Source organism: Elaeis guineensis, chromosome 9 (assembly GCF_000442705.2).
Source record: "Elaeis guineensis isolate ETL-2024a chromosome 9, EG11, whole genome shotgun sequence".
Lineage (NCBI taxonomy): Eukaryota > Viridiplantae > Streptophyta > Magnoliopsida > Arecales > Arecaceae > Elaeis > Elaeis guineensis.
The window spans coordinates 4,836,000-4,848,316 of NC_026001.2; the positions used below are offsets into that span (position 1 = coordinate 4,836,000).

General features: G+C 35.3%; 1 protein-coding gene and 1 pseudogene across 1 annotated transcript; both read left to right on the forward strand.

Annotated features, from left to right (window-relative positions):
- The first annotated feature begins 2,878 nt into the window (after positions 1–2,878).
- On the forward strand, positions 2,879–5,211 carry LOC105052003 (uncharacterized). Its single transcript, XM_010932677.4, has 2 exons — positions 2,879–3,581; positions 3,689–5,211. The coding sequence occupies exon 2, from the start codon at positions 3,698–3,700 to the stop codon at positions 5,021–5,023; it is 1,326 nt and encodes a 441-aa protein (XP_010930979.1). The 5' UTR covers positions 2,879–3,581; positions 3,689–3,697; the 3' UTR covers positions 5,024–5,211.
- Positions 5,212–10,227: 5,016 nt separating this feature from the next.
- Positions 10,228–12,133, forward strand: LOC140851652 (uncharacterized; annotated as a pseudogene).
- The last annotated feature ends 184 nt before the right edge of the window (positions 12,134–12,317 follow it).

Below are 12,317 nucleotides of genomic sequence, written 5' to 3' on the forward strand. Positions count from 1 at the left end.
AGCCTCTTCTTCATAAGTTGGGTCATGAACATGGTGCCACACAGGACATGGTTTATGTGCTTTGCGTTGTAGACCCCTTGCTGAGGATTTACACAGCCTTCACCAATCCAATATTTTTTTTTCGAACGTTACAAGTTTGTAGATGAATTGCTGTCTTGATGATATGGCATGTTTCAATCTCATTTGCAAATATGGACATGCGACCAGGGTTCCTCATACCATTTAAACAATTATTTGGAAGGCGTGGCAAGGGAGGGATTTCCTTTGGGTTTGGAAACTTGTCTGGACGCAGGAAAAGGACTTTGAGGATAATTTGTCATTTCTACTGGCTCCAGCTATTTCCGGAATAAAATGAAATAAGTAGAATAATACAAAATTCATATTTAAAACACTAATCACATACATACGTTCGTGTGTGTGCGCGTGTGAGATAAGCATCTAATGTTAGTGTATAAAGGAAGCCTTTTTTTTTTGTATATTAAAAAATCAAGTGGGTTTTGTCAACCAAAAAAAAAAGAGAGGTGGGGATAACCTTTGGTATATTACAAGATCAAGTAGGTTAAAAAAAAAAAAAAAAAATTCAAGTGGGGATAAACTGCTAGTGAAACTCTGATAAGCCAAAGAAACTGCTAACTCTTGATTATTCCTGATTTAACGGAATCGTCATGGATCAAAAATTCTGCTTATATGATTTCATCTGCCTGATATCTACCCCGGAAACTAGGCAAGACGCATATCTCCTCTTTCCAATATAGCATTTTAAAGCAGCCTTCTTGTATAATTTGCTCACAGAAGGGATGCCATACAGGAACGCACCATTGTTCACTCTAGACACCTGCAGGATAGTGCTGGGATAGAAACTTATCAAACCCTTTCCAACTCGAGGAGCTACATTGCCTTGACCAATCTCATGAGTTTAAATAAATATTTCAAGCTCTTCTATGAGCTGCTGTCTTGAAGTTAAGAGGATATTCCAATTTCTTGCGTAAAGTGCATAGCTTTCTTTGTATTTTCGTCTATAAGCATTTACAGAATTCAGTGACCTATGACCAGGGTTCCAAAATCTGACAACCCAGGTGTTCTAACTGTACCCTTCTTGATGCTCGTATGGAATGAAAATCGATGAACCAGAAGAACAGCCTGCCTGCAAAAATTTCAGATATTTCATATATTTCTGATGTTGATGCAATAGATCTGAACAAGTTACAGAAAACAATAGGCAACCATGTGAACACAGATGGTCCATCAACTTCACTCAGCAGTAGATCCACTACTATCACCAAAATATCAACTTAGTGGATAGATTCAAGAATTCTAATCATATAATTATCGGTATATGTAAGTAATTTTGAGATGGTGGGTCGCATGTAACGGCGTGAATCATTAATGCAGACGTCATCGTCCGATTCGAAGAAGAAGATGGAATAATCTATTTGGTTGTCATGAAGGATTCAATGGTGATCAGCTTATTCTTGCGCTTTTAATTATTCTCAAATCTAAATGTCCCATTATAACAAAAATAATATATGAGGTTCCCATTTGGCGGAAGCAGTGAGGAGGTAAGAAAGAAAGAAGATGACTAAGTTGTCATTGTCATCCATTTGATCGAGAGTTGCTTGCCCCTACACGCCGCAGAGAGAGCTGCACAACCCGGGAACCACCAACCACCGTGTCAGCCATGTCGATACAGAGTTTAGCTCATCTCGGGAGTAGAGATGGTCGTTTGGATTCCGAGGATGAGGTAATGCCGTCCGGCTTCCATGTGGATGTCTGTACAGCTTGCCAAACATTCATTGCAGAGTGTCCAAATCCTTTCGTTGAAAGGGTGCAAGGCTGCAGTATTCCACCGAGACGACACATCATAATCGTACTTGGCAGCTGAGGTGGAGGGCGGTGGTAGTGGAACAAAAATCATATGAGAAGTGCATCATAAAAAAAAAATATACGATCTCCCAATTACATCATACTTCTTCTGATATCAATTAAAATTTTTAATAATTTATAATTAATAAAATTTTAATTTTATAATTAAAAAATAATATATTTTTTTAAAAATATATTTTTTATCACTATATACTACGTGAGCAGATAATATATATTAAATAAATTAATTATAAAATAAATTAATATATCTTTAGATAAATCATATACGTTTGTAGAATATGAAATTCCTCATAATAATACATGATCAATGATATATAAAAATTAATTATCTTGTAAGTAATCTATACTTTTAATAAATTAATATACAGTTCGTAGAATATTATATTCATTATACAAATGATATATATCTATCAATTTTTTGAGATATATTGTAAATTTTTTTGATGTACACCAACCGATCCAATATACTTATTAGATAAAAAATATATTCTATGTATCAATTTATCTGAAGATGTATATTATATTATTTTTAAATATATATCAAAAAAATTTGTAGGTATATCAAGAAGATGTAATTATGTATCATAATATTTTAAAAAAATAAAAAAATAAAAATTTATTTTTTTAATTATAAAACTGATAAGTTCGTAAGTAAACACGTCTATTATAGCAAACACATTTACTGGTTCACACTTAAAAAATATTTTATAAGTAATCAAAAAATAAAATTGTACCTAAAACTTAAACTATATTATTTTATTAAAAATAATATATATTTTTTTGTGCACGTTCGATAATTAAGTGGTTTTTCTCCTCCAAAGTAAAGCCATCCTTTTCAAAATGCACTCCTGGGATGCGTTGCATTGCATGTAGACCAGTTTGCGTTCCTATCGGCTTCTACTTAATAATATCTGGGGGTCATATGGTCCTGAGAAACGGCACCCCGCTGGGGGGCCCTACACTCCCTTGTTCATTGAACCAAACCCCACCTCCCTCCTAAAAGTTAACCCCCCTGTCTCTCTCTCTCCGCGTCATCCGGGCCGGTTGGTGGTCTTTGGCGACTCCAAAACCCCCGTTGCCCCCAAAATCTCATACCTAGAAGAAAAGTAGAAACTCGATTTGGATCTCGCCCAGATACCGTCGAGATGGCTTCCTAGGCCGGCATTTCGATCCAGATAAGTCCAGTGATCATCCGTTTGTAAGTCGGATTTGATTTCCTTGGCTTTTTGGTTTGGGTTTTCTTGGAGTTTCGATCTTGGTATTTGTGGTGAAGCTGGGCTAGCGAGAAGATTTGGTGGTGATTTTGATCGATTTTCTCTCGTCTTGTTTAAATTCGGGGTTTTTATGTTTTGGCGTACTATCCTATTTCTCTTTGGGGTTTGACCAAAGATTCAGGTGGTTCTTATGAGTTTCTTAGATTGTTGGGGTGAAACCAGCTAGAGCTTCAGAAAGGTGGAATCTTAATGGTTTTATTTGGAATCCTGAGGGTTTGTACAGTTTGAAGACACTTAGCTTCTGAGAGTTGAAATTTTAAGTTGTTGTGAGGAAGAATTTAAGGCAAAGTTGGGATCTGTTTCCATAAAGCAGTCTAATTTAAGCCCTAAAAAGAGAAAAAAAAATTGAAGGGTTCAATCTGTTCCAATCTTCGGTTCCGTGATAGTAGATGCGAAGAAAGTTGTTGCAGGGAAATATTGCTGGTAGGTTGGGCAAATCTTCAAATTTTCAATAAAAAAGGAGTTGAATTTAAGCTTTCAAAAGTTGGACAAATAGTAACTCGTCCATTTTGATCTGAATTTTTGTTCAGTGACAGCCGATGGAGGGTAATTTACCAACCAGTAACATGATCCCTTATGGTGTACTGGACTTGCAAGGTTCTATGCACATGCATCATCAACACCACCCACAAGCATCCTTTCATCATCACCAGCAACAGCCAAGCGGCACTCAACATCAGGGCTCAATGATTCACCCGCCAATGCATGAAGTTTTCCAGCTAACCATGCAGGATTGCAATCATCAACCAGCAGTTCCCGTGACAGACTACAATAAGGGAGAGCATGGTAAAACCTCCATGAGTGACGACGATGATCTCAACTTCATGGAGGATGGAGCCGACGGCCAGAATGAAGCTGGCAATGGGAAAAAGGGCTTCCCGTGGCAGCGGATGAAGTGGACTCGTGCAATGGTTAGGCTTTTGATAACTGCAGTTTCCTACGTGGGAGAAGATGCCATGTCTGAATATAACAGTGGTGGGAGGAGGAAGTATGCCATATTGCAGAAAAAGGGGAAGTGGAAGGCAATATCGAAAGTGATGGCGGAGAGGGGCTGTTATGTTTCACCTCAGCAGTGCGAAGACAAGTTCAATGATCTCAACAAGAGATATAAAAGGCTTACAGATATTCTTGGCAGGGGCACATCTTGCAGGGTGGTGGAGAATCCAGCTCTTTTGGATCAAATGGACATCTCTGACAAGCTGAAGGAAGACGCGAGGAAGATTTTGAGTTCAAAGCATCTATTCTATGAGGAGATGTGCTCATATCATAATGGGAATCGGTTGAATTTACCTCATGATCCAGCACTTCAACGGTCATTGCAACTGGTTCTCAGAAGTAGAGAGGAGCATGATACAAGGAGGGCTGTGCATGAGGATGTTGATGAAGATGATCAAAGCGCAGACACTGACAATGAAGAAGATGATGCTGAAGAGCATACTGTATTGCATGGCGATGTTGGGGGATCGTGCTTTCCGAAAAGGATGAAGCATATGGTAGACCATGAAGAAGTTGGTTTTGGAAACCCTTCAGGGTCACAGGATTGTACGAGGCGGCCTTATCCCCAAAGCATGTCTGTGGATATGAACCAAGTGCTTCCTGAAGGATCTACTGTTGCTTGGGGGGATAAGAACTTGATTAGTTCTCATTCACTTCAGATGGAGGAGCAGAGACTGAAAATACAACTTCAGATGCTGGAGCTTGAAAGGCAACGGTTCAAGTGGCAGCGATTTAGTAAGAAGAAAGACAGAGAACTGAACAAGATGAGGATGGAGAATGAAAGGATGAAGCTTGAGAATGAAAGGTTGGCACTGGAGTTGAAGCGCAAGGAGTTCGAGATTGATCTTAATTCAAAGAGAAATCACTGATGCCTGATGATTATGCTTTAAATATAGTAAGCTGTAGCCTATAACTAAAGCATTCTCCTAATGGAATCTTTGTTTTGTATTTTTCAAAATTGAGAACATTAATTGGGTTATTCTATTAAACTTGTGAACATGTGCCATGCTATTAAACCTTTGTTTCCTTGTCAAATGGGCATGAAAGAGTTTCTATCTCTACCTTCACAATAGAATGATAGCTGTTCTGCATGCAAAATGAATGATCTTTATTCTCTTCACATTTTCTATTGCAGCTCATGTATGCAAATGTGCAGTGATGGAAATATGATGTTAGTTGCCAAAATTGGGAGTGGGTACAGGTGGGGGTTTAGGGAAGCGGATATTTTAGAAACACCTTTAGTAAGAAGGCACTCATCAAGTGGTGCAAATTTGAGATTTTCGAAAAATTCTGAAGTAAGTGTGTTACCCTAGATCGAAGATTCAAGCTACTAACAAAATGATTGCTTTCTTATGCTGAAATTAATAAAACAGGTCCTCTTATAATCTTCAAGTCTTCTGCAGATTAGCAGATTGGTTACTGAAGATGTTCACAATTACTTAGGGTGGAAAATTTGATGTTTAGAAACATTGGTGGAAGGTCACAAGGTGTGTTTTTTCTCCAAAGAGCCTGCTGAACAATTGTTGTGGCAAAAATGAATGATAGCTGTTCTGCATGCAAAATGAATGATCTTTATTCTCTTCACATTTTCTATTGCAGCTCATGTATGCAAATGTGCAGTGATGGAAATATGATGTTAGTTGCCAAAATTGGGAGTGGGTACAGGTGGGGGTTTAGGGAAGCGGATATTTTAGAAACACCTCTAGGAAGAAGGCACTCATCAAGTGGTGCAAATTTGAGATTTTCGAAAAATTCTGAAGTAAGTGTGTTACCCTAGATCGAAGATTCAAGCTACTAACAAAATGATTGCTTTCTTATGCTGAAATTAATAAAACAGGTCCTCTTATAATCTTCAAGTCTTCTGCAGATTAGCAGATTGGTTACTGAAGATGTTCACAATTACTTAGGGTGGAAAATTTGATGTTTAGAAACATTGGTGGAAGGTCACAAGGTGTGTTTTTCTCCAAAGAGCCTGCTGAACAATTGTTGTGGCAAAAATATTATCATATAGATTAAGCTCGACTCTTCTAGGAGGTTTATACATAATGTTATACATAATTGCATTTTTGTATGAAAGCTGAATGAGCTCCTGCAAATTGTTGATGGCCTGAGCAATCGAAGTTTTCATTGCATTTTTCTTGCGTGGTTTTACGACTCTGCTTCTTGTACGTAATCTGTTTAAAAACCTGGTGGAAATGAAGAACTTTTTGTCTTAATGTGCTTGAATCCATTATATGTGGCCCATATTGATTATTAAAACATTGACAAACATGATTTTAAATGTTATGATCATGTTAGGTGCATAACCTCCTATTTAGACCCATTGGTTCATATTGTTTCTGAGGAGAGGATTTCGGATTTCATACCCACAAATTATAGTTTGACAACCAATGGTTGTTTTTTTTTCCTTTGTTAAATATCATCCGTGCAATCTAAAGGGACAATTCTATCAACAATTTATTGGAATTATATTAGTGAAAAGATTATCCATGTGATGTTCTTCTCCTTGCCTTGCCCTCCTTCACTGCCACTAAAGGGTCATATAAAATATATTATGCAAAGGAGAAGCAGCCGCTTATTTATGATGCTTCTTTAGGATGGCAAGCATATTGCTTTGATTATGGAATCTCCAGAAAATATTTCAATATAATTCAGCTTTATGACAATCTAATGGATGAGCTTCGATGAACATTTATAAACACTTTCTTTAAAAGGATTCTTGGTAAATGATTATGGGATAATAAACTGCGGCCATTCCTGGGCTCTTGGCGTCAGCATTTCAGGAGTTGAACTGAGTATTTATTCTTACAGGAAAATCCTGAATGTATTTATTCTCATAACTTTCTCAATTCTCACACATGATGATGTTCCCATTCATAATTTTCTTAGGCTGCCCTTTGCTGTGTTAGGAATTTGTCCAATCACAAAAGTGGGCAAGGAATTTTATGTTCTCCTAGATTTTTTGACATGGTTAACACTTTCTAGAAACCTCAGAGAGCATCAGATAAAGGGTGGAGAGTATATATTATTGGCAGCTTCAATTCTTATGCCATTATAGGACCAGGAAATTAGAAAGTTCAGTGTTATGTGGCTTGGCAACTTTAAGAAAGAAATCTGAAAAAAAAATGTTGAATGACTACACGACGCACTCATGCAAAATAGAAGAGTATGGGTATATCATTTGAAAACAAATGTTATAAATAATGAAGGCTCCCTAATTAATTTAAACAAGATATCAGAGACCTAGGCATGTTATATTTTGGATGGCCCTTGGTCCATTCCTTCTTCCTGAAAGACGTCAAGATCACATAATATTATAGTTCAATAAGTGATGTAGGTGTGAGGGTATCATACGTGACTTACAAATCATATGGAGATGGTCCGCCCAACATGCATTGTACGTGTCCATCCAAACGAAACAGGCGTTTTCAAAGTTGATGGAACAGAAACACAAACAACCATTTGTGCCCTGTATTTATGTCAGGACTACCGCTACATAAGATATGTAGGCTTAAAGCAAACAAAGATATAAAAGAAATGGCAGAACATGAAACTAACGAAATGGCTTGAGAGTAAAAATATAAAAAAAAGTAAGAATTTAGGCATCATAACGGTTGCCATAGATATCTACTGCAGCAGTTATACTAACTACTGCTGTAGATCGAATCTATGGCAGCGGTTACTTAAAGCAAATAAAAATATAAAAAAATGATAGAATATAAAACTAACCAAATAGTTTGAGAGTAAGAATATCAAAACAAGTAAGAATTTAGGCATTGTAACCGCTGCCATAGGTATCTACTGTAGTGGTTATACTAACCACTGCTACAGATCAGATTTATGGCAGTGGTTATTGTAACCGCTGCCGTAGATCAGACATACTGCAATGGTTATTTTGAACCTGTTATGGTAGGTTGGACCTACCACAACGGTTATGAGTCATCGCTGCTGTAGGTTACCTACGGCAGCGGTTACAATAACTTTGTCATATCATAACTTTCGATCCAGAGGTAAGATTTTGATGATTTTTTTTTGATTTTATATAACTTTTCAATATCTACATAGTTGTGATGACAATTTTGCAAAAAAATATTATTTTATCTCTCAAATTGGAGTTTTAAAAAAAAATTTAGTCGATACTTACAAATAATTTTGAATGATTACATGAATCTGTAATAGTGAAATTAAATTTTAAGTACATCTTCGCTATTTATTATCTAAATAATTATTGTTAAAGTATTCTCATAAAAGACCACCTCAATCCAGTAGCTCTAGCTTTGTCGATCATTAACATTCGATTTCGACGGCCACGAATAACTGCACGATGATCTGATAGATAGAAACTACCGATGTGTTCAAAAATTTACGATGATGATCTCGATGATATTTGTAGCACACTATCAAAATTTTACTTCAATCGGATATCATGAGCATGATCAATTTAGCACGGAATGATTTTAGCCGTTAAATGAAAAGTGAGCGATCACAAGGTCAATCAACGTCCGATTGAGATGATTTTTTTGGATAAATGATCTTTGTTAGTACTTTAATCATTTATATGGTGGTGATCATAAATTCAAATCGTACATATATGTTGGAATCCACTCAAGCACATCTTACAAAAGTACAAGTATAATTACTTAAAGAATTTAAGAATGAGTAGCAAGCGACATATAGTTTTAGATTGTTTATATATACATGGTTTGAATTTTATAATTATTATCATATAAATAATTAAAATAGTAGCAAAGATCATTTATCTAAAAAATTATTTTAATCGGACGTCGTTTTACCTTTTGATCAGTCATTTTTCATTTAACAATCAAAAGCATTCCGTACTAAATTGACCATGATAATGATGTCTTATTGAAATAAATTTTGATAATGTGCTACAAATATCATCGAGATCATCGTTGTAAATTTTTGAATCCATCAGTGATTTTTATTTTGTCAGATCATTGTGCAGTTGTTCGTGATCGTCAAAATCAAATTTTAATGATCGACAAAGATAGAGCTATCGGATTGAGGTAGTATTTTGTAAAGATACTCTAACGATAATTATTTAGATAATAAACGGTGAAGATATGTTTGAAATTCGATTTTACTATTACAGGTTTGTATAATCATCCAAAATTATTTGTAAATATCAACTAAATTTTTTTAAAACTCCAATTTGAGGAATAAAACAATATCTTTTTTGTAAAATCATTATCGCAGTCACGTAGATCAATAAGTTATATGAAATCAAAAAAAAAATCATCTAAATCCGACCTCTGGATCAAAAGTTATGGCTTTTAGAAGGAAAGTGGGAACAGTATAAATATATATAAAAAAGATTACAGTAGAATGAGAGGGGTAGCTCTTTGGTGAAGTCAAGCACCTAACCTGGGAAAGGGCTTAGGTTCGAATCACACAAGAGATGTTGACCGCGTAATATTGTTCTTTGATCATTCGTCGTTGATCGATCATTGACCGCCCACCGCCCAACCCCCGACTGGCCCACTACCATAGCTTAAGGCTACGATAGTGGTTTGGAAACCGCTGTAGTAGCTAAAAAAATAGCTGTTATAGGTTAGTTATGGTAGCAGTTGATATAACTACTACCGTAGCTAAAAAATTGTAGCTGTTGTAGGTTAGTTATGGTAGCAGTTGATATAACCACTGCCGTAGCTAAAAAGTCACCGTCGTAGGCCTACGGTAATGGTAGCGGTTAAGAATATGTAAATATATTTGAAGTTAAAAGTTACAATAATTGAGATGATTGTATCTCATTGTGTCTCATTGATTGAATCTCCTAAAGTGGTAATCAATACGAGGTAATGCAGAATTTAATTGCAAGTTATATATCTATTTTTATTTTTATTTAGTTGTTTTGTGCATTTATATGTAGTTGCTGCATGAATATAGTACTAATGATATATGTAATAGTTCAAAATTGATTGGTAATATAATGAAAGAATAATCTTTTTATATTGTAAGGATAGCTATCCAATTCATAATACTGAATATATATATAAGTTGTTGCAAAAATGGTCAAATAGTTTATTCATCTTACTTTTCATCATTTACTAGCTCAAGTAATTTCATTTGAGTTGTCAAAGAAACAAAAGCTACAATTAAAGATGAACCAAGTCAAAGAAATATGTTGGATGCTTGAAAAAGTTGCATAGAGGGAATAGGTTAAGAATTTAAGGATGTTAAAATCTTTCGTGCTATAATTTATAAGTTTTGCATTACAAATTGCAGAAATTTTGTATTTGTCAAGAATGATTGTGTACGTATGACCATAGAGTGTGCATATAATGAATGTAGACGGTGCATTCATGCTTCTCATCTTAGGAATAAAGATAGGTTTGTAATTAAAATCATGAACAACAAACATACATGTAGAGTAGGGTTGCAAAATCGATATCATCCCAAGGCTTCAAAACATTGGATTTCAAATATTGTCAAGGAGAAACTTCAAGATATGCCTTTATATAGGCTGACTGATATTGTAAAAGATATTCATCGTGATATGGTGTGGAATCGCTATATCATCAAGCATGGCATGGAAAAAAGATTGCCATCAAGGAGATCTATGGTGAGAGGACAATATCTTATGAAAGGATATGATGGTATTATGATGTCATTTTTCAGACCAACCTCGACAGCATAGTGATGTATGAAACCATTGAAGATCGATTTAGATATCTATTCATTTCATTTAAAGCCTCATTCAATAGTTTCATAAAAGATTGTAGACCTCTAATATTCATGGATGCAACATTTGTTAAGCATAAGGATGGAGGACTTTTACTTGGTGCTATAGACAAAGATGTGAATGATGATATGTTTTTCATTGCATATGTTATTGTTGATATAAAAAATGATGATAATTGAGATTAATTTTATCGAATATTGAAAAAAGCCTTAGAGTCTTGCATTGACTATCATGGGCATCATTTTACCATTATGACAGATAGACATCAGGGACTTATAAAAGTAGTATCAAATACTTTATTGGTAGCTACCACTCATATTGCTTCTACTATGTCAAAGATAATTATAAAAATTGGATATGCATCATATTCTTCTAAATTTTTAAGTTACATCTTTAAAATATCTAGTTTTATTAAGTCATTGCTATCCTTTCGTTGTTGTACATGCAAGTGCTTGTCCATTATTGTGCAGCTGAAAGAAAGAGATTGATTGATTTATTAAATACTGCTGCATATACTCCAAACCTAAACATTTTTCAAAAACTAATTAGGAAACTTATAGCAGCAGCTCCAGGAACAAGTAACTTTATGAAGCATGCAAAGTCGAAGCATTGGGCAAATGCAGTCTTTTCAAGTCCGTGTTGGGGTATCTTGACATCTAATATGGCAGAGTATTTCAACAGTTGGATTTTGGAGACTCGACATCTTCTAATTTCTCTGGTGGTTGATCATATAAGGCTCCAAATTATGGAATTGATATATGTTCGATGGATTCGAGGTTACAATATGCAAATCCATCTTTGTCTCGATCCGAAAAAGGTGTTGCAGAAAAATATAGAAGAAGGTCAAAGGTTATCCATCTTTACATAGAGCATCATAATTTACGATGTAAAGGACATAAAGTACTCATTTAAGGTTGACCTACAGGAATGCACTTGCTCTTGTGGCGAATGGCGAATCTTTTGAATGCCATGTAATTATGCATGTGCATGCATTGAGAAGGCTGGTAGATCTTTGTATCATTTTATTAATAATTATTTCGAGGCTGACATGTATAGAATAGCATATGTAGAATTTATCAATCCAATTTCAGATATTGAGATGATCCAGAGTGTCTCAGATGAGATACATATTTTACCTCTTATGACCAAGACTCATCCTGACAGGCCTAGGAAGAAGAGAAGAGCTTCACAAATGGATTCATCAAGAATTCTGAAACATGGGCGATGCAGAAAAGAATGACACAACAGAAGAACTTGTAATGAGATTATTGAGTAACTATTTTGGAGTTTAGCTGTGTTGTGGGAAAAGATATTTTGGAAACTTGCATTTTGTTATGAACTTATATTTTAGGAACTTGCTTTTTGTTGAGAAAAGACATTTTGAAATATATTTTGGAAACTTGCTGTTGGTGAATGTAGACGATTTCATGCATGTATTTCAAAATTTTTTTGAATAAATT

Excerpts from the sequence above, each read along its gene's own strand:
- LOC105052003 (XM_010932677.4), top strand. The coding sequence starts at position 3,698 with ATGGAGGGTAATTTACCAACCAGTAACATGATCCCTTATGGTGTACTG.